At 37.3% G+C, this 21,456-nt stretch overlaps 1 protein-coding gene and 1 long non-coding RNA gene across 3 annotated transcripts in view; one reads left to right on the forward strand and one right to left on the reverse strand.

Annotated features, from left to right (window-relative positions):
• Positions 1 to 21,456, forward strand: part of LOC140505996 (uncharacterized) — a 189,412-nt gene that overhangs the window by 60,964 nt on the left and 106,992 nt on the right. The window contains exon 2 of the long non-coding RNA XR_011967730.1: positions 16,507 to 16,539. This is a non-coding gene — a long non-coding RNA (uncharacterized lncRNA). The remainder of the gene's footprint in view (positions 1 to 16,506; positions 16,540 to 21,456) is intronic.
• On the reverse strand, positions 112 to 18,913 carry SLC40A1 (solute carrier family 40 member 1). 2 transcript variants are annotated; one of them, XM_072612648.1, is made up of 8 exons: positions 18,433 to 18,913; positions 17,589 to 17,656; positions 12,109 to 12,268; positions 9,909 to 10,024; positions 8,811 to 8,937; positions 4,891 to 5,136; positions 3,150 to 3,806; positions 112 to 1,517 (listed from the first exon to the last, which is right to left on the reverse strand). In XM_072612648.1, exons 1-8 carry the CDS (start codon positions 18,473 to 18,475, stop codon positions 1,204 to 1,206), a joined length of 1,731 nt encoding a protein of 576 aa, XP_072468749.1. In that variant the 5' UTR covers positions 18,476 to 18,913; the 3' UTR covers positions 112 to 1,203. The 2 variants fall into 2 exon arrangements, with proteins under 2 accessions (XP_072468749.1, XP_072468750.1); XM_072612649.1 differs by lacking the exons at positions 8,811 to 8,937; positions 9,909 to 10,024.

The raw sequence follows: 21,456 nt of genomic DNA on the forward strand, positions 1-21,456 counted from the left end.
AAAAGAAGAAAGTGCTCATAGCAACATATTGCAGTCTCTATGAAAGTGCATCAATGGCTAATGCCAAAGTACCAACTTGGTGCTGGTATATTCAATAATGACTGGTAAATCTTAGAAAGCAAAATGCGAAAGTTCTTTATTATTTAGATGGAACACATTTATGAACCCATTCCTTAAAATAGTTTCTGGCTACAAAAGGGTACAGATACAATCACTTTGCCAAAAATATGCTTAAAAGCAAGTCAGATGGTTTATCAACAAAAACTTTGCCAGTTTACTCTCTATACTTACATTGAACTCACCAAGTTTAAGACTCCCATAATCTAGGATTATAGAGTTGATTTAATTCAGTGGCAGGGGTGAAATTCAGATATGTCCTTCTCATGTTCATTTCTACCTCCTAGTTTCCATTATCCAGCTATCGCCATTTGAAGACTACTTTTGGCATGTCTTGCATCTTTGTGTAAAGATGGTTATAATGCTATGTTATAACTACATCTGAGGCTTATATGCTAGTTTGTTATATGAAGTGCTATATATGTGTAATATATTTTGCTCTATTCTATACCATGTGGTTATATAAAAATAAATGTGCTCTCCCAAGTTCAACCAAAATATTCATGGCAAGAAAGTACTAGATGAGTATCAAAACTTTCCACATATTTCTCAAACCCTCACCATCAACAGGATAATACTGAGACTAGGTTAATAAACTCCAATTTTTATGGTTGGAGGAGAAATTTAAATAACTATATTTAAATGATGGGGATAAGATACAAGGAACATGAGGCTACTCAAAAAGAATGAGTACAACTACCATTTTAGGGGGTAAGCCATGCATCTGAATTCTAGAGCATATAGATAGATAGACAATGGACATCTATCAAAGAGCAACCACATTAAAGCATAAACATTGCTTTTCTGTTCTACATTCTCTCTACCCTTAGGGCAAAAGGGGAAGATCAGTATTACCAATAAATTCTCCATATTTCAGTTAGTGGGATACTTTTTTCTAGTTGTTTAATCCCTAGATATGAAGGGGACTCAACTCATATTTACATATTCTTAGTTTCTTTGAAGTTTACCCCTTAAGGCATAACTATAATAAACTCAAAAGAAACACCTTGACCATTTATGGGTGCCCTAAAGTAAGGACTGATGCTACAATTCAGTAACAGGGATAGCAACTATTAACTAACTGTGTTACACAACAGACACATTATTTTCCACTTCATTGGAGACTGCTTTTGTATTAGGACAACAAACAAAGAGCTGATTTCCAAGAGTTTTCTGGGCATATCGGAAATACATCATGTGACCCATTATCACAAAAGAGACTGAAATCAATACAAGTAAACCGAAAGCTTCAGGATTGGGGGCCAAGATGACCATGATGAAATGCACAAGATCTAGAAGATAGTTCATAGAGTTCTGTACACCATTTATAATGCCTCGTTCGGACTCTATTACATTTTCTTGTAGTAACTGTGTCACAGTCAAATCAAAGGCCCAAAGACCTGTAATGACAGTAACAAAAAAAAGATACAAAACACTTTTATTTTTCCATGTTTCATTCATGAACTAACATAATTTCTAACATAATAGCCTGCTATATTTGTAAAATAAAGATTTAAAGATCTGACACTACTGCCTTCAGTTTATTCATATGTAAAAAGTGAGAATAAGAATGCTTTCACCATTTGTCTCACAGAATTTTTTATAAGGAAAAACTTTCAAAGTTTTAAAATGTCATATAAATTAAGTATTTGTTAGAGGATCATGGATTTAGAGCTAAAAAGGAGGTCAAAAGTCATTGAAGACCCCTTCATTGTTGCTAAGAACTGAAGTCCCAAAAGGTTCCCAGAGATGTTCAAGCACTTGCTCAAGATTACACAGGTTGCAGAATTAGGGTATGTGCTGAGATTCTTTGATCTGATACCAATTGTCTCATATGATGTAGTAGGAAGAACAATGAAGTTGTTCTCAGATAACCCAGGTTAAAAACCCAGATCTGCTATTTACCACCAGTGTAATCTTGGGAGAGTCAAAAAGGTCTCTTTCCTTGTCTGTAAAGAGATAGTGTAGGATTAAATCGCCTAGTCTCCTTTCCAACTCCAAATCCAGTGTTACTATTTCCCATACAGGTCTACCAACGTATTTGTTAGTGACTTAATTCTTTAAGTTATTCAAAACAACTCAAATAATAAGTGACTAAGAAGAACTGAGTGCCTCATAACTTAATTCTGCTACTGATTTATCCAGTATAATATGCAACAAGGAAGAAAGTTTTTAAAATTCAATCTGTGACATCATATGTAAAGATTACTAAAAATAATATTTTTAAAAAATGAAGTAAATGGCACTTAGATATTCATGATAAAGGGCTTAAATTCCCTTTACAACATAATTAGTAAACTCCACCTCTATGCCTGATTCTTTACAATAAATCTGTCTTGGTTGAATACTAATATGTCTGATAAATTAGTGCACTCATTTTGTGCCACAAGATGAATTCAATTTCATTTCAAGCAGGAAGTCCAAAAGGAACATGCTAGCACTCTATTAATTATTAATTAAATTTGCTCTGTAAGTAATTCTTACATTGTGAACCAATATTTCTTTGTAGAGCTACCAAAAATAAAATAAAACAACAAAAAAAGAGAGCTGTTCTCATGTATTCTTTTTCTGAATAACCCCCCAAATACTGTCTTATTCTTATGGAACTATACTGTGACAAATCTGTAAGTAAAAAAAAAACAAACAAACTGTGCCTTGTATGGTACAGCCATGAAAGTTCTAAATTACCAAATAAAAGTGTAATGAAGCAATCAACAGTCTACTCCTCTTTCCCAATCACTAAACTCTCTGAGGAATTAATTCCAATGGGACAAGATATGAAATGCTAGAGGTGGGAAAAGGACTTGTAAATATTAATTTGACTATAAATGTGTTGCTCCTGGAATTAAGGTATCAGAATTAAGAATATCTAGAAATATCCTTAAACTCTAAGCACCTAGTTATGCTTAATGACACTTAAGTATACTGTATTCTACTTCAAAAAGTATTCAAAGGAACAAATATCTTTATTCTTCTATCTCTGAATTATTTCTTTCTTAAGTGACTGATAAATTGAAAAAAAAATGTCTTACCAATTCTAGCAGCAATGACTCCTGCAAACAGCAGACTGACAGAGATTAAAGGTACAGGCTTTGGACTCATCTCTGTGTATCCATTAGTAGAAACAGACTCATTCAGTAAATTGTACATTCCAGTTGTGAACAAAGTTTCAGGCCCTTCTGTAGGTACAGGTAGGGACAATTCCTTACTTTGAATAAATCTAGTACGGATGTCTTCAAAGGGAGAAACTGATAAGTCCAAAGGACTTCCAGGCACGAAAACAGAGATCACACAGAGGATCAAACAAGATATCTGGGCTATTCCAGAGATTAGACCTGTTCGAACCAGTCCACACTTTTCTCGTAGTCTGGTGAAAGCCACTGTTCCCATAATACCAGTGATAGCTGAGGCTGCCATGAGAATACTGAGCACTGAGCCACTCAGACCCTGAGTGTAGGCATAGCCAGTAGTGATACAGTCAAAGCCCAGGACAGTCATATAGAGGAAAGAAAGACCCATGCCAGCAAGAAACACTGGTTGGTTGTAGTACGAGACCCATGCCTCCCGGAAAGTATGGAAAGGCTCCATCATCTGGGAAGCACAGCCTGGCTCTTTTTCATTCTCATATTCATACTTCTTGGAATCTTTTTCACCCATCAGATGGGATCCCTCCTGGGCTTTCTCAGTATCTGTTAATTAAAAAAAAAAAAAGCATTGATCCTTAAGCATTTAACTTATAAGAACACAAGCCATTCAGCAGTTACCTTATAACTATACTTAAAAACCTTATAGTTTTTTTTCCACTTCCCCAAATGCAATGTGTTCTATTATTTTGTTAGAATAACAATTTTTATTACTTACGTTCTTTTATTATTTTATTTGAATAATTTACTTCAATAATAATTTGAATACTCTGGTCAAAAAGCAACCCATATAGTGTGAACTTAGAGAATATTCTTAATTTAAAAAAGCTGTTACACCCACATTTTAATGACATCCTTTATGTAATGATCACAACTTGTTCCTTCTTTCCTTTTTCTTTCTGCATGTTGTCACCCTCATTAGAACATAATATCCTTGAGGATATGCACTATCTTTGGTCTTTCTCTGCATCCTCAGTATTTAGCATAGTACCTCACACATAGTAAGTGCCTAAAAATGCTTGTTAGCTGACTAATTTCATGAAACTGCTCTTTTATTACCTTTTCATTTTACTCTGTCTGTTCTTATGTCAACTTTCCCATAATATGTTCTCAACAATTGTATCCTATTCTACTCCCCATGCCTCATGTGCTTCCCAATGGATCATCTCCATCAAGCCTCCTTTCCTTAGCAGCCCCATGTTTATAGCACCAAGTAGTCAAGAGATAGCTAAGCCTGACAAGATCCATGTAGATTAAAGAAAGCCCGGGGTTTTCCTCATTAATTAGGGCTGGGGCTTTGATAGGGGATTCAGATAGGGACTGGATCTATAACTTCATTAGCACAGAGAATTCCTGAGCAAGGAAACTCCCTCTACTAAAGCAGGTCTGCACCTTCTCTTACAGTCTTACAAAGCTTCCTGGGACAATGAGATGTTAACTGACTTGTCGGAGGTCATTCAGATAGCATGAATCAGATGTGGGAATTAGATTCAGGATTTCCTGGTTTTGTGGCCTACTACAACAAACTACCTCTTTGGGGGCCTTGAATGCTTGTGAAATTCTAAATATATAGAAAGTCATTTGGCTCGACTATCAGCAAACAAAGTTTGATCATCTTCCTTGAGAATACCTGTCGGTAAATTCAGTTGTTTCAGTTCTGTTTCATTTGCTTTTGGAGAAGCTTTCAAAGCCAGAGCTGGGGTTTTCTGGAAAACTTTCCAGAGTAAGAAGTACTCCACACACATGGACACCAAATTCCATCCAGAAATGAACCCACAGCCAATCACTGGAGAGCCAAATGTCATTATCTGACCAACAGCCATGGGGGCCAGAATATTAGTTAACTGGTCAATTCTTCGTATTGTAGCATTCATATCTGTGGAAAAATCATTAAATGATAGATATTTATAAAAAAAAATCTATTAGAAAAATAGAAAAATCCATACATATGATATCAAGACATAGACCTAATCTCAAAAAGCTTTTTTTTATCAAGTTATGATAAGTCTCCGAAAATTTTTCCATATTTGGAAATTGTTGTATTTCAAAACTGAAAGACTTTATTTTATTAAAAAAAAGAGTCCTTTCATAATTTAGAAAACTTAGACCTGAAACCTACCTGTGCTCATTTCCTACATTGCAGAGAATTAACAAGCTCCTGTGTGCTGTTCAAAACACCTTGAAAGAAAGGCACTGTGACTACTAACTGTCTTTACTAATTTTTCTAATTCCTTCTGGTAGTCACCTTCTAGTTGGTCCCATTAGACTGGTGAATAAACAATGCCTGTTGATAACAGGAGAACTTTGACATGTTTCCTAATTTCTGTAGAGAAGCAAGGGTGATATTGATTTTTAAATGAGGCTACTTTTGCAATGACTTAATTGCCTGAAACATAGTAGTCACTTCTTAAATTAATATTGAATTGAGATTCCATCTCTTATGCTTTTTATGTGTAGATACAACTCACATGGCCAGGAAAGAAGTGTCAAATTAAAACAAATAACTGGATAATTTGGGTCAAAAAAATGTTTTCATCTGAAAGATCAAGATAAGTGAGACTAATTTTAATTCAATAGATAAGATCATATGAACACTCTGCCTCATTTTTTAACTATAAACAATTTTCAGTAAGAGCAATCTATTATGTGCTGTTTCCTGCACAACTTTACCAAATTTGTATTTACTATGAAATGGAAAAAAAAGTTTTATCCACTAGCATCCAAATTTCATTTTTGGAGGTTTATATTATATATCTGTACTAGCTAATCAATGAAACTAAGTAACTAACTACAATTAAAGAGAAAGAGAAGTAAAATGAGAATTTTAAATAGCAAGGATTAATTGAATAAATAGCACATAGTACAAGCTACTATTTGAATGTGAAGTTATTTTTAACTAATGACAAAGGACAAATCAAACTAGGTGTTAGGTTGATTTCTAGGACCAACAGGATAGGCAAGTAAAAAACCCTTTAAAATTATGCTTTGGAAAAGTAGGAAAAAATAAAATATGCCAAGACTTTAGCTAACAAATCAATTTACATGAAAGTAAATAGCTTTTTTTAAAAGTTTTTTTCTTTGACATATTTACAGATGCATTTATCGTTTTAAGACATGGAAAATACGCATGTATAAATATATAGACCCCTTAAAAAAAGATGCACTATTGATCAACTATTCTAAATTGAACATGCAATAAACAATCATTTAAGCATTTTTGAAATTATTCCTTGCCTAAAAGGAAGTAACCTATGGAAAAATACACACACACACACACACACACACACATACACAGAGGAAGAGACAGACAGACTTAAGACAGAGACAGACAGAGAAATCAGTATGATGGGGACTTTAAGGGAAAAAAAAGCTCAGAATGAATCATACCCATTAGGTGCCTGCATTCCAGAAGGGATAGGCCTTATCTTAGAGTTCAATATATAAAATAGATATGATATGCTAAGTATTAACATCTGGTCATAAGAAGAAAGGTTAATGAGAAAATTAGAATCATTACTTTAGCTCCAGGTGGTACACAGATAAAAGTCTTCTGAATTGCATTCTCCTGCACTAAATTGTTAATAGGTTCATACAGGTCCCAAAAGGCATTTTGGCATTACCATTCAAGCTATTATACTGCTACTACAAAAAAATCCCTTCCTCAAGAAACTGCAATAGCTCCCTACTGCATCATATCCAAACTCTTGATCCTTTAAGGTCTTCTACTAACTTTGGTCCATCTTTCACAGTCTCTTCTATTGTTAGGAAGTAACATGAATTTACTGTGTGTACTCTGGAGTAGTGTTGTTCAGCACATCCCATGCCAACAACTTGCGTGATCCAACTTATTTCCATACCTACTTATTTCCCCCTACAAAACTCTATTCAAAACTAAAATCTTCCAGAAAACTTTTCCTGAATAAATCACAGATCCAAGTGGAATGGGTGACTCCAAGCCTCATTAATACAGCCTCACTCTTCTCTACAATGATTCTTTTTAAATCTTCTTAGTTCTTTTAAGTCTTGGTCTACGTTGCTTTGAAGGGAACACTCCTAAAAGGAGAGTCTTTGAAAGTATTAAGAAAAAACCATATAAGATATTTTATGCTAAAAGAGAACATGGATAACAGGACACTCAGTTTGGGAACCTTATGAATATGCTTAAAGCTTCTATTACTAGAACCTGTTAATATTTTTTCATTAAAGTATTTAATTGAGAACTTACAAGAACAAGAACCCATCCATTGTACATGGTCAGAAGATCAACTTTATGTAAGAAAACCATCATTAGAATGATACCACACATGTAATTAATCTACTATTAATAATTTAAGTTTCTGTAGGCACGGATTATATAGTGTCTATTTCCTTAGCATCTCAAATGTCTACTGATATTACTGTCTACATATAGTAGGCTGCCAATACAAAGTTGTCTTTTCACCTTAACACCATAGAAAAAGTTTTTTGGTATTAAGTAAAAACATCTTTTATTCTTCAGTCTTTGAGGAAAACGTGATATCCATGATGATGACTCGTAAATATTATTCATCTCTTTTTCAAGTTTTTACTATTTTAAGTGAACTGGTGTGTAAATTTCCTCCATAAAGAGATGGCAACCAATTTATAGCACTGGATTAATCTTAGGCAGTTAGTCTACCTGAAGCTCAAAAAGGTTGGCAGTCAGGGTCCCACAGCTAATAGGAGTGAAAGATGAGCTGTGAACTCCGGTCCTCCCAATTCAAAGTCCAGCTCTCTAGGCTGGACAAGTGTGCAACCTTGCCTCTCATGTTCTAAAGATTAGGAGCTAGACTTGTGATTTCACTGGCATAGGGAATTACCACATGAGGAACTCAATCTACCAATACACTTCAGCACTTTCCCTCCAATTTACTGTAATCCTAAAGAGCTGTTTAGAGCAGAGGGGTCAAACATCCAGATGGGCTGCAGGTCACCCACAACACTCCCTATACCACCAGAAATAGATTAAAATGTAAAGGGGAAACAATTAACAAAATAAATATACAAAATAGAAAAATAGAAAATAGATAATGTTAATACGTGGTTTTCAAGTCAACGTGCAGCCTACAGGGATAGTGGCCCACTTTCTTTTTGAGTTTGACACTACTGATGTAGAGCTGTGAAAGGTCAAGGAGCTTGCCCAGGGTCACAACAGCCAGTAGGTGTCAGATCAGAGACTTAAAGCCAGGTCTTCCTGGCTCTGAGGACAGCAATCAATTGACTACTTGTTCTCAGTAATGAGAAAAAAACAACTCAATCAACAGAAGACAGTAAAAAAGAGATGTCCCTCTCTTCTCTGTTTAAATATAATATTAAGAATTACTTGGAAATTTATCATTACAACGCAAACCAATTTTGTTATTGTTGTTTGGGTTTGGGTACTGACATCAGGAGTATGACTACAAAAGTACTGTGCTTTCCAACCATTAATATCAACATTGACTTAAACATTTTTCCTTAAATAACTGAGCCAGTTAAAAGAAGGGAAGAGGGAAAGGGGAGGGAAAAGCAAACAAGACCACTACATTTTACCTGCTAATTTGCCTCTGTCATCCCCTGCAACGACAACAATCCAGTCTCTCTGAATTGTGATGCCAGTTGCAGTACTGGCCAAATTTGCAATATTTGCAATAGTGATGATCAGGATATAACAGGAAGTCTAAGGAATCACAAAGGGGAGAATCAAGGTTAAAATTCTAATCCTAAGGAATTCTCTTCATGCCAACTTTACATGTTATTCTTTGGTAACATAATTAAGTGATTCAAAGTTTAACCTTCATTTGTAATGAACAATTTTATTTTCAATATACGTTAGAAAAATGTGTTAGAGGGCCCCTAAGATTAGAAAGTAATTTGGAACTTATTTATTTTCTTCATCTTAGGTCACTTGTTTTACAGAAACTAAGTAATTGTTGAAATATTCATAAAGACAACGTAAGGCAAAAATGGCCAAAAATATGTTTATGGAGTATGCCCTCCCTACACATAGTAGAGGCAAAAAGGCCATTCAGTGGATAGTGTTCTGGGCCTGGAATCTGGAAGACTTGAGTCCGATTTTGGCTTCAGATACTTACTAGTTGTGTAATACTGGGCAAGTCATTTAAACTGTCTGCCTCAGTTTTCTCAAATGTAAATAGCACCTATTTAACAGGGTTGGATCAAACCAGATAATTTTTTGCAAAATTGCTTAGTCTAGTGCCTAGTGAGATACAAATACTCAATCCTCTTCTCCAACCGTTCCCTCAGACATATACCCACAGAAAGAAACGTATAGAATATCTGTTCTTTCCTCATGGCCCAATTTCATAAAGTGACACTAAGCCCTTCATTTTTCATAATACTCTATTCCTCTTTTCTCGATGAAGCCACCACCATAAAATCACAGTACTGAGGGCTAATGAGACATCATTTAATTCAGTCCCCAAGTCATCAGAACGTGATTCTGAGGGTTACAGTACTGGTTAATCCCAATACCATTGTAGTTCCCCCAAACAACAGAAAGGTTTCAAGTTAATAACAATGTGCTGAAACCTTATGAATAGAAGAATTTAAGGAAGAAAACATGCTTAAATCTTTTATTACTGCCATCTGTTAATATCTTTTCATTAAAGTATGTAATTGAGAACTTACAAGAACCCATCCATTGTACATGGTCAGAAGCTCAACTTTATGTAAGAAAACCATCATTAGGATGACTCCACACACGATGACTGAAACATTCTGTACAATCAGAGAAGTCTGGGCCACTACAGCAAGTGAAGAAAAAACAATTGCTTATAATACACAAAAGTACAGGATGAGACAATACCCACTCTCACTTCAGTGTCAGAATTGCTTGAAGACAGACCTATATACACACACAAAACAACTCTGCTGATTCATTGAATGAAATCTTGTCTCAGCTATTCCCTTATATCTCCCCCAATCATTCTGCAAATCAAACAAGAATAACTTGCACACAAAATAAGGTATACCCAACACAAGGGACTAAGATCACTCATAATAAGCAATTCCTAAAGTACAATGTGAGAAATCGTTTATCTCATTTTTGGTTTGGGTTGTTTATTTTTTTTTTAACTACTCTAATTCAAGGAGGAATCAAGTCCTCACTGGTACTATTACAAAGAAATGACACAGCTCTTAATTTTTGCTTAAGATTCCTAGATAAAATATGAAAACTGTTTATATTATAGCTAGAATTAGTAAATGACTACATGGCCAATTGAAACCTAGAAGACAGTTGTAGGTAGAGAAGTCTGCCAAGGATAGAGAAAAAGTTTATACTTTTATCACCATAAAATATACTGTTGCTGCTAAATCATTAGTTACCTTCTCCTCAGACAATTTTAGCATTCACAGTGAAAAGCAGAGCAGATGATGGTGGAAAGAATTAGAAATCTAGAATTTGTTTAGATTTAGAGAATCTTAGAAGTCTAAGGTTAGTCAGAAAACCTGGGTTCAAGTCAATCGACAAACATTTGAATCAACCAATAAACATTTATTAAGTGAGTACTTTATGCCAAGTACGGTGCTAAGTGCTGGGGATACAAAAAGACATAACAGTCCTTGCCCCAAGGAGCTTACAACCTAATGGAAATTTTCCCCTTGCTACTTATGTGACCTTTGGAAACTTCCTTAATCTTTCTATGCCTCAGGATTCTTAGCTGAAGAATGGAGAGAATGCCTGCATATCTCATAGAACTATTGTGAAGGAGTAATGTTCCATTATCTCTGAAAACATTCAGAAAGTAGTATGTTGCTTAAATAAGGAAAAAATAATTTTAAAAACCTTTTACCCTACTCCTCAATTTTTAATTACTACAAAAAGACTAAAACTCACCACTGATATGTTAACCAAAAAATAACCATGCCCTCCCTATATTGCAATATTCAAAATAACTAGGGAAAAAAATAGAACACAGAACTTTGCTTCAGAGATCTGGTTTGGAGACTAGAGAACTTAAAGTTAACTTTACATTTCCCTAGGATGTCTAACAATCTTGTCAGGCCTTCTTGGTTACAATTAAGAGGGTAATTCAGGAATTTTTTGCCTGAATTATCTCCTTTGGCCATCTATACTGCCCTAAGTCAGTAGACAATTGAAAGTGATCAATCCTTTGATTAATTTCTTGGCTGTTTGGAACTGGCTTCTCCAATTGTGCAATTTGGAGAAAAGTATGTGAGAAGCAACAATATCTAATGAAAATAACATTTCAACACAATTTGGCCCATTATATATACAGACATAAAACCCTGCACTGATTTGAGACTTTTAGATTTCAAATCCTCCAAAACGTCACAATATGAAAGCCCCATTTAAGTACCCTCTAGCAGTAGTTTTATGAAGGGATTCCAATGCATTACCAAGAGAAATCAAGCCAGAGTTAAGCCAGCTTTTAATGCTTAACATGGTTCTCAGAAAAGTGTCACTTGATGTTAATTATTAACATTTGGACTTTATCAGGAGCTACAGGTATTTTTAAAAGTCCTTTATTTATTCCTGCAGAACAAATTTGACAGATATCTAGGATCTAGGTCCCCCACTGCCAATAGAAAATGGGACATCAAAGTAGGTATTTAATAAACATTCGGTGAGTTGAAGTGTTTCATCTACTCAAGTGCCTTCTAATTTGATCACACTTACCATTGCATAAGGAACAGTTGAAGACTTTGCAGAAGGAAAGGATAGCTCTTTTCCTGATAGTATTTATCATCACTAATTAGATAATTCACTGACTGTTTCTTTCTCCCCCCACACACCCTTTTAAATACAGGTCAGACAAATATCTGTCTTCTTGAATTGAAGAGCGCTAGTTCAAAGCATACCAACCTTTAAGTCTTGGATTCTTATCTACCCAATCTCCAATGATGGCTCCCAGGATCAGAACAGAGCCTGCCACCACCAGCCCATAGACAGCAGTTAAGAGCAGACTGTTTCCATAGAGCTCAACCAGAAACAGAGATACTGCAAAATGCCACATCCGATCTCCCTTGAATAAAGAAAAAAGGAAGGAAATGGAAGAGTTCATTAGTATTTTCATCTTATAGATAATTATACACAGAAAGCTACTTTCTTATTGGAAGAGCCCCTCCAGCTAAGGATCCCAAGTGAGACATTACCTACTTACGTATCAGTGTCAGACTAGCTAGAAGCAGATACAAAGAAAGATAGATAGTCCTGGCTCTCAAGGAGCTTACAATCTAATAGGGAAGACAATATTCAAACAACTACGTACAAATAAGCTATATATAGGATAATAAGGAAATAATTAAAAGAGGGAAGGCACTAGAATTAAGGGGGTTTGGGAAAGGCTTCCTGTGGAGGCTGGGATTGTAGTGGACACTGGAATGAAGTCAGAAGGCAGAAATGAGGAAGGAATACTATATACAAATAACGTAAATGAGAGATAATCTCAATGAGAAGATACCAGGAGGTAGGGGGCAGGAGTGGGTAAGTAAGGAACTGGGAAAGGACTCACCAATACAAAAACAAAAAAACCAACTCTCTGATACACATTCTTGTCTCCCAAAGTCAACAGCCACTGAACAGCACAGTCTTCAGGAGTTAAAATTGGCAACCCCAATAGGACAGAGAAGGCATTATACCCCCAACAGCTGAGTTCACAATAAAATGGAAGAAAAAACCACACTCACTCATCAGTCTAAAGAAAAGGATAAGACTTAATCAGTAACTGTTTTCCCCTCACCCCATTCCTTATTTCCACAGGACAACTCAGTGGCATCGCCCTATTGGATGCACCAAAACTGATCGAGGTAGAACTAAAACAACCTTGAATAAAATCAGACACACCTTTGGTCAGATAGGGTGCTGTGGACGTATAGTTAAACTGGAAGGAGGAACAGTGTTTTATTGAAACCTAGTACATATCCCCCAGCGTATGCTCCACAGTGATTTGCACACAGTTGGCATTTGTTATAAGTGAAGTTTTGTTTTTTTTTTAAGGATGCAATGAACAAACATCAGTCAGGAAAAGGCCAGTTTCCTCATCTGTAAGATTAAAGGGTTGTTCTTGATGATGTTAAGGTCCTTCTCAACTCTAAGACTCTATGATATGATTTAGTCCCTGTGGTAATTTTACAAAAGAAAAAAAATTAACAGGAAAAGCAGCTAGATGCAGAAAGTTATAAGGTCAACAAGTGCCAATTTTGACATTAAATGGACAGAGTTAGTAAAGGGCTTAAGTTGATATACAAATGTGTATTTCATGCATGCAAACTTTTTAAAACACTCAAACTATTTTAATAATAAAAGCTAGTTGACGAATAAGTGATTAAAACATTCAAGGGATGAGAATTTTATTTTTTTAAAGCACTAATTCCAACAACTGAGTAGGTAAAATGCTCATGGAATTCAAATATACCTGTAAACTGAAAACAGACTGCGAAGAAATATTTAGAAAATTCATGGACGATTGATCCAAGAGTGGGTTATTCAAGGGAACCAGTATAGTCTGAGATATCTTTGCTATTAAGCTCAGAGGTTAGGGAAGACAAGCATGGTCTTTCACCACATATACCTACTGTCAGAGATGGAATACTAGATGAATCAATCACAGGTCTTACCTCTGAAGACATGTTAGCATGCTCCCAATACACTGATAAAAATACTTAACTTTCTTAGAACATCAACAAGAAAAAATTAAAACCAAAGTAACAAATGACAGGATTCATCAAAATTAAGATCTGCTGTGTTTCCTCTGTGATAAATTTTCATCTATATCGCCATGCTTATTTAGCCCCAAAATAAAAAAAAAAAATTTTGGCAACCAGATTTATAAAGCAAAATAAACAGGGGGCAGGGCAGTGAGTTTCACCTAAGAAATAGGAAGTTTGTTTTGCTTAAAAATTAACCAAGAATTGGCTATGCTAAAAAAATTACCACATGCTATAATTAAAACAAGAGGCTTTCAAAATCATTGAAAATGTATAATATAAACAAACTACATTTCAGTAATATGTGTTTTTATAGTTAACATTGTGTACAAACACAAATATATACATATATATGCAAAAATTCCATCAATTGAGGGTAGAATTATGTTTGAATAGAGAACAGAGATGGGAAGATTTTCCTGCAGCATCTAAGCCAGGGGGTAGTTCTCTTTACAAAAGTCAGCACAACTGCAAACACTATGAAGTTGCATCAGCAAATGAAATTTTTCTTGCCTAACCTGAAGATTAAGAAATACAATTTTAATTTTTTGCTTTGTTTCTTACACTTCCTCCAAGACTTGGTTCTGGAGTCATCTTAAGGAGGTACACCAGTGGAAACACTACTTTATTACATGTGCTTTCCTTCTTGCTCTTTCCTCTCCTCTCTGCCTTTTCACAGCCCCAAACCCTCCTCTACACCACTGCTACAGCCATGATGGGGAAGGAGAACTTCCAACAGAACTAGAAAGGCCATCTCACAAGGCATTTCAGAGTCTAGTCTATTTAAACAAAAGTCCAAGAATGCGACAACAGTGATGGCAAAGTAGTATACCACAGGTAGTCTCTGATGCCATCCTGTCAGGTTTTTAGGACGATATTCCAAAAAGAAGGATCAGTTACCATATTGAACCAGTGAATAATGATGTATCTTTGTATACAAGACAGTGTAGTGTTAACACAAGAAAAAAAACAACTCTGGTCTGGCATCAGAATATAAGAGTTTGAGACCCACTTCCGCTACTGAGCTATCTGTGACTCTGGCAAGGCACATTCACCCTCAGTATCTTCATTTTTTAAACGGGGGGTAGGGGAGAGATGCTAGACAAAATGATCTAAGTTCTTCTGCAGTTTAAACATCCTATAAAATGAAATTTCCAAGTGGTTTCAGTAAGGTGCTGATTTTATTGATTATTTAACACAGGCCACCCCTTGTGAACTACAACACCTTGCTTGCTGCCTTTGTTCAGAAGGGCAAGCTTTCCTACAACTGAAACGTCTTCTCTTCTCTTCTTGCCATTAACCTCCAATCTCAAGTGCTGGAAATCCTCCTCATACTTTACAACCTAGCTCAAATACCTTTTCCACAAAGCTTTCCTGGATCCTCCCCAGTCAGCATTCTTCCTCTTGCTTCAGACCTCATACAACCCACATTTTACATAAGGTCGCCACTGTCCATTATATTTATTTATATATTTATCACATGTTCCTTCTGGATTGTGAACTTCAGGACAACAGGAACACATACTGTCTATATGTCCCTCAGCATACAGGAGGAGTTTAACAAAGATTTGTTGAAGGTGAAAGCAGGAGAGCCAGGAATGCAGACATGGGCACTGACTTCCTGAGCACCAATTTCTGGTGAACTGAGCAAATGACCACTTTAGATATAAAAAGTAAAGACTAACTAAAAGTGACTGACTAGATGTCTTTCATTTTTAAATTTTCTCCCCCTTGTCCCAAAGAGACTTTAAGGCTATCTTTTTATGGATATCAAATCTCTCTAGTAGAATTATAAGTGATTAAAGAACAGAGGCCTCTTTTTTAGTAATTAGCATAGAATAGATGCTCTACATAATTATTTTTTGATTGGTTCTATCAAACAAAAAGGCATTCAACCCTAACCTCTAGGGTTTATCCAAACAAACACAGATAAAGGCAATCTTTCCACCCTAAGAGCTCTCACAAATAGTAGAAAGAAATCCTTTATGGAAAATATTTTTCTAGAATTTAAAACTAGGAGGAAATCTATAGAATTTAAGATTCTTTTTAATATTCTTTGCTTCAAAATGAGGAGGGGAGGAAAAGCTATATTTTGGAATATTTTCAATTTACATTTCCCTTTGCCTGGGCTGCTTTGGGATTCAATTAAACAGTCTTCACTGCGTGGGTGGAGGGGTAATTTTTCAAGTGACTGAAAACTTCTGCTGGAGGAGCAGTTTGTCTTCCTTTTAGACAATCTAACCCCACAAACCAATTAACCAAAGCTCAAAGAAATAAACCTTAAGCTTGGCAAATATTTGGAAATGAAGCACCTTCTGACTGCATGGACTAAGTCCTGTGAATAAACCAAGAATGACAAATACTGTGCTTCTACTGCCATTTATTGATCTCCTGGCCTTATATTTGGTTATGAAAAACAAGCTACAGGTTTAACTTTACTAACGACAATTTCCCAAGAGAAATAGAGAGGAAGACAGACGTAGAATGTAAGAAGACAGAGAATCTGCTGCATGAACCCTAACCAACTCACACTTTGTTTACAATTTATTTGCAGAGTCACTCTCATCTGCCCAACCTGATTTAAGAGGTATGTGCCTGCCTTTTTAAAATAGCTACCAATAAACTGCTGTTAGATGTTACAGAGATTAAAGAAACTATTAAGCTATATTACATGACATAGGTTTTTCCCATTCATTAATGGGTCAAAGGTGATCATATAAAACTTCAGAATTTTTAAAAATCCTAAAATCATCCTTGGCTTCTCTCTCAAAATTCTCATCTCATTTTCAATATAACATGATGCATGAGTACAATGCACTCTACTTATTTTTTAAAGAAGGAAGCATTTATTAATGAAGGGACTCAAATCAATAATTAGGGACTTACCTACCTCCCTTGTGAAGTTGGCCAGTATAATTATTCTCATTTTGCTGATGACAGAACCAAGGCATATAATTTTAATGCAACACACATGGCAAATCAGTGGCATAATATCTACAAAGTTTTTGATGTTCAAGCATGTTAGTTCATTGGACCAAAAAATGGTTTGCTTCACAAATAGCTAACAGCTAATAACATATAAAACCAGCTGTTTTAAGCACCTAAATATTAATTGTCATTGATTCTATTACTTGCACATATTACTGTTAATTCTGGCAACCACAATGAATGCCTTCTTTACAGTGCCAAGGAGTTCATACTGGAAGCAAACTTCCACCCAAAAAATAATAATCTTTTTCAAATAGTTTGAAAGAAAAGTTACATGCAATCTTTGCTTCTTTTTAAAGATAGAATCACCATTACTCTTTATGCCTGGAAATCTAGTAAGGAGATACACACGACATAGTAAATGATTCAAAGATTTTTGTCATTTTGGCTTTGCATTTTGGACACCTGTATCCTATCTTAATGTAATTCTATAAAAAGATGATATCACAGACATCAATTGGAAAATGTGAAGGTAAGAATGTGAATTGTAAAGAAAATGTGACGGTAAGAATGCTAATAAAAACATAAATGCTCAATAAGTGACTCAGCTCTTTAATAGCACCACAAGTCAATTCAATGGTCATATGTCAGAAGGAAAGGTAAATTGTATAACTTATGTAGCAAATGCTACAGTACATTTTAACTTACCCAGGTGGATAGAGCATGACCAAGATAGAGAAGAAATTTTGCGGAGGTAACATAGTCTTTACAGGATCCTGCAAGGGAGACAAAGGCAGAAAAGGGTGCATTCAGTCTTTGTGGAAAGATATTCTTACTAATTGTACTACCAAATCTCTCTAGTATTATTTTCTTTTTTTTAACTGATTTTGATTGTCACTTCATGAAGTAAGTCTTATGACTCTCACGAGGCCCCTGAAATAAAAAAAGACATCTTGTTTTCCTGACTATGAAGTCATTTGAGTACATCTAGCACTTGAGGCATTGCATAAAATAAAGACAGATATCGCTTCAGTCTGCTTCCCTTTGCCTTTTATCCAGGACCACACACATTCTTCCCCACATTACCCCCATCCCATACTTAAGTATCTATATGTAGGCATAGGAAATAGATCTATGATTCCGCGACTTATAAGGAACTCTTAGGTGAGGCAACAACTCAGGACGGCAACTTCTGTGCAACTTTTGGTCCTAAAGAGTTCCCTCGAGCACAGAAGGCTTAAGTGACTTGCCTAGGGTCACACAGCCAGTATGTGCCAGAGGAAGGCTGGAACTGGGATCTTTCTGGCATGCAGACCACTGCCCCCAGGGCAGCCTTTCCGGCCTAGTTATACAGTACACAAATTACCTCCCTTAGCTCGCTTTTAAACTACGGAATCCCTAATTTCCTCTGCTCCCCATTTTTCACCAAAATACAAGATTGCTACCAAAAATCCTTGCAGCTAACAGCTGCCTCTTCACCCAACCTGCTTACCCACATATACCTATTAAGTTAACTGACACAAAAAACAAAGCTGGTCGTGCCCCCACTCACCACAGCATCCTCCACGCGTGTTTCGGTCATTATTACGGGTCATGACAACAGGAGCTCCTTGTGGACTTCTCCTCGTCCTCTGCTGTCGCTGCTGCTACTGATGTTTTTATGTTTTTGTCATTAACTGGAGTGCAAATAACTGGAGATAGCACCATCAAAAAGCAAGGAAACAAAACAAAAACAATACTCTAGAAAACTTTTAAAAATTAAAAAAAAAAAGGCAACCCGGGATATCTCTTTGTTTTCTTTCCAAACTTAGCTATCACTGTAGCTGAAGTTGGAAAGCGCTAGCCTTATGGCTAGGGGAGAAGGGCAAGCAAGCTTCGGATGGCTGTCGGGGGCCTCCACAGAGGCTCCCAGCTGCCGAGGCTTCACCCAGGCCGGGGCCTCCACCCGACCTCTTATACCGGGCCTGGGGGTGGAGCTCGGGCGGGCACCTGGCCAGCGCCCGCCCCACGTGAGCTCACCCCGCGAGTGCGGGGCGCTGACCGGCGGCCTGCGGGCCATGCCTCCACAACCTCTACAGGAGTCTGCTCCGCAGAGGCAGAACCTTCGCTCTTGGTAGTGAGGGGCTACCCCAAGACGCCAGGACTGGCACCTCCGCGCACGGGGCGTGGGAAGCCTGGGAGCATTTTCCTGCGTGGGAATTCCAGTTGTCCGGGTTTTCTCCTGTGCTGAGGAGGAAGGCGAAGAGAAGACTCTGGGGGGAGAGGTGGGAGGAGAGCCTGGAAAGCAGGGGGCGGAGATGTGCACAGCCCGGAGCGCCCGAGGGGTGCTGGTGAGAAGTGGTGTGCGCATACTCGGCCCTAGCGCTGGCAGGCCGGATTTGGGGCGGGGACAGCGAGCAGGTAGCGCAGCACTTTGTGAAAGTCTCCAGCTGGCAGCGTGGGTTTTGCCAGAGAAGGGGAATGTCTCGAGGAGCCCAAGTCACCAAATTAACCTCGCTGACCATTCGCTATTCTGCACCTTTCGGAGAGCCTTGATGCCAACCCTGCCTTTAGCGAACACTAAGATTCTGAATTAGGCGATAGTCTCAAGCTGTGCCGCTGTGTAACCTTGGACAAGTCGCAATTCCTTAGCTTAGTTACCCAACCAGGAGGACTGGATTTCTCTCTCTCCTCTTTTTCCTTCCATCCTTTCTCTTCCTCCTCCTCCACCTTCTCTGTCTGTTTTTGTCTTTCTCCCCCCACACACACCTCCCTCCCCCGCCCATGTTCACAAACATTCTCTCTCTGACTTCTCTTACTTGCAGTACCACTCTTTCATTAAGCCTTTTCTGACCCCCCTAAGGCTAGCACCCTCGCTCTCTTACTGCCTTGCATTTAGATACCTTGCATTTATTCTGTGTGTGTCAGAGGTATGGCTGCCTTCCAGGACCTAGATACTTTTGTGTCTAAATGTCAGAGCAGGAGCTTCATAAAAGTGTCTGGAATGATTGCTTGCCAAATGAGAGAACTGGACTAGAACAGTAGTGTCAAACTTCCTCTTTCTATGGGCAACCTTCCCAACCTCTCTTAATTCCCATGCCTTCCCTCTCTTGATTTTCTATTTGTCTTATGTATAGCTTGCTTTGTATGTATTTGTTTGCATGTTGTCTGCCCTATTAGATTGTAAGCTCCTCGAGGGCAGGGAATGTCTTCTGGTTGTTTTTTTTTTTTAATATCCCCAGAGTTTAGCACTGTGCCTGGCATTTTATTGTCATTTAGTGTTTTTTTTTTCAGTCATATCCAACTTTTTATGACCCCATTTGGGGTTTTTTGGCAAACATACAGGAGTAGTTTGTCATTTCCTCCTCCAGCTCATTTTATAGGTAATGAAACAGAGACAAACAGAATTAAGTGACTTGCCCAGGGTGTCTGAGGTCAGATTTGAAGTCAGGAAGATGAGTCTTCCTGACTCTAGACCTGACATTCTATGCACTGTGCCACCTATCTACTTGGCACTTAGTAGATTCTTAGTAAATGCTGACTGAAATGAAAATGGGGGTCATTACTTGGTACAGAAGGATTCCTGAGGGTCCCATATAGACTTAGTTTTAAAATGTAATAGTACCTAGATTTCATTGTATTTTATTTCTTTTTGAAATATTTCCCAGTTACTTTTTAATCTGTTGTGAGGGAAGGGAGTTGTAAGCTGCATGTGGCAGCCTGTTTGACACCTGTAGACTAGAAGACCTCTCTGGTCTTTTCTAACTCTTGTGGTCTAAGTCTTATTCTTGCTTGTGGTCTTATTCTTGAGGGGTCAGTCTGGTGGTTCTCCCAAACCATCTCCTTTTGAGAGGAGAGAAAAAGTGGCCATAAGCACTTTCCCCACCATCCTACTATTCACACGCTTTTCCCTCTGCCCTTTTTCCTAACTTTCTCTGCTGCTCTGTGTCCCCTGTGTCAGTCTGTAGAACCTGCTTTTACAGATTCTTTCCCTGGGACCAAAACCCTTCAGCCTTCTAAGCCCCTGGACTAAGTCCTGTCCATCTTGTTTTTCCTACCCAGTCACAATAAAACCCGGAAAATGGATTCTTCATATTGGCCCTTGGATCGGAAATGAACTGAATAGTTAGTTAATTGTGGAGGGGGAGACTAGAAAGAACTGGGCTAGATGTGTACTGCTACAGGGTACAAGGGTGGGGCACAGTTGGATTCAGTTAGGATGTGATCTGGAGGGTAGAGATAGGAGATTTACAGTTTAGTTACTTTACTTAACTGCTGTTTTCCTTTCCAAGGCCCCTTTCTCCTTTCTTTATTCCCAAGCCTGTCCTGTCTTCTCACTCCACAAGAGATTTCCTTCTTTCATTCCTGAAGGCGCAGAATTTTAGTTATTTTGCTTTAAGGTTCACTTTACAGATATATTCAATACTCAGTCAATAGGCATTTTATTATTAAGCCCATTGGTGCTAAGCCCAAAGCATAGGAAGGCAAAAACCAACCCATACCCTCAAGGAACTCATGCTCTAATGGAGGAAACAAACATAAAAATAGCTCAGTACCTACAAGATATATGCAGGATAGATGGAAGGTACTCTCAATG

This window comes from Notamacropus eugenii, chromosome 5, assembly GCF_028372415.1.
Source record: "Notamacropus eugenii isolate mMacEug1 chromosome 5, mMacEug1.pri_v2, whole genome shotgun sequence".
NCBI classification, from domain to species: Eukaryota; Metazoa; Chordata; class Mammalia; order Diprotodontia; family Macropodidae; genus Notamacropus; species Notamacropus eugenii.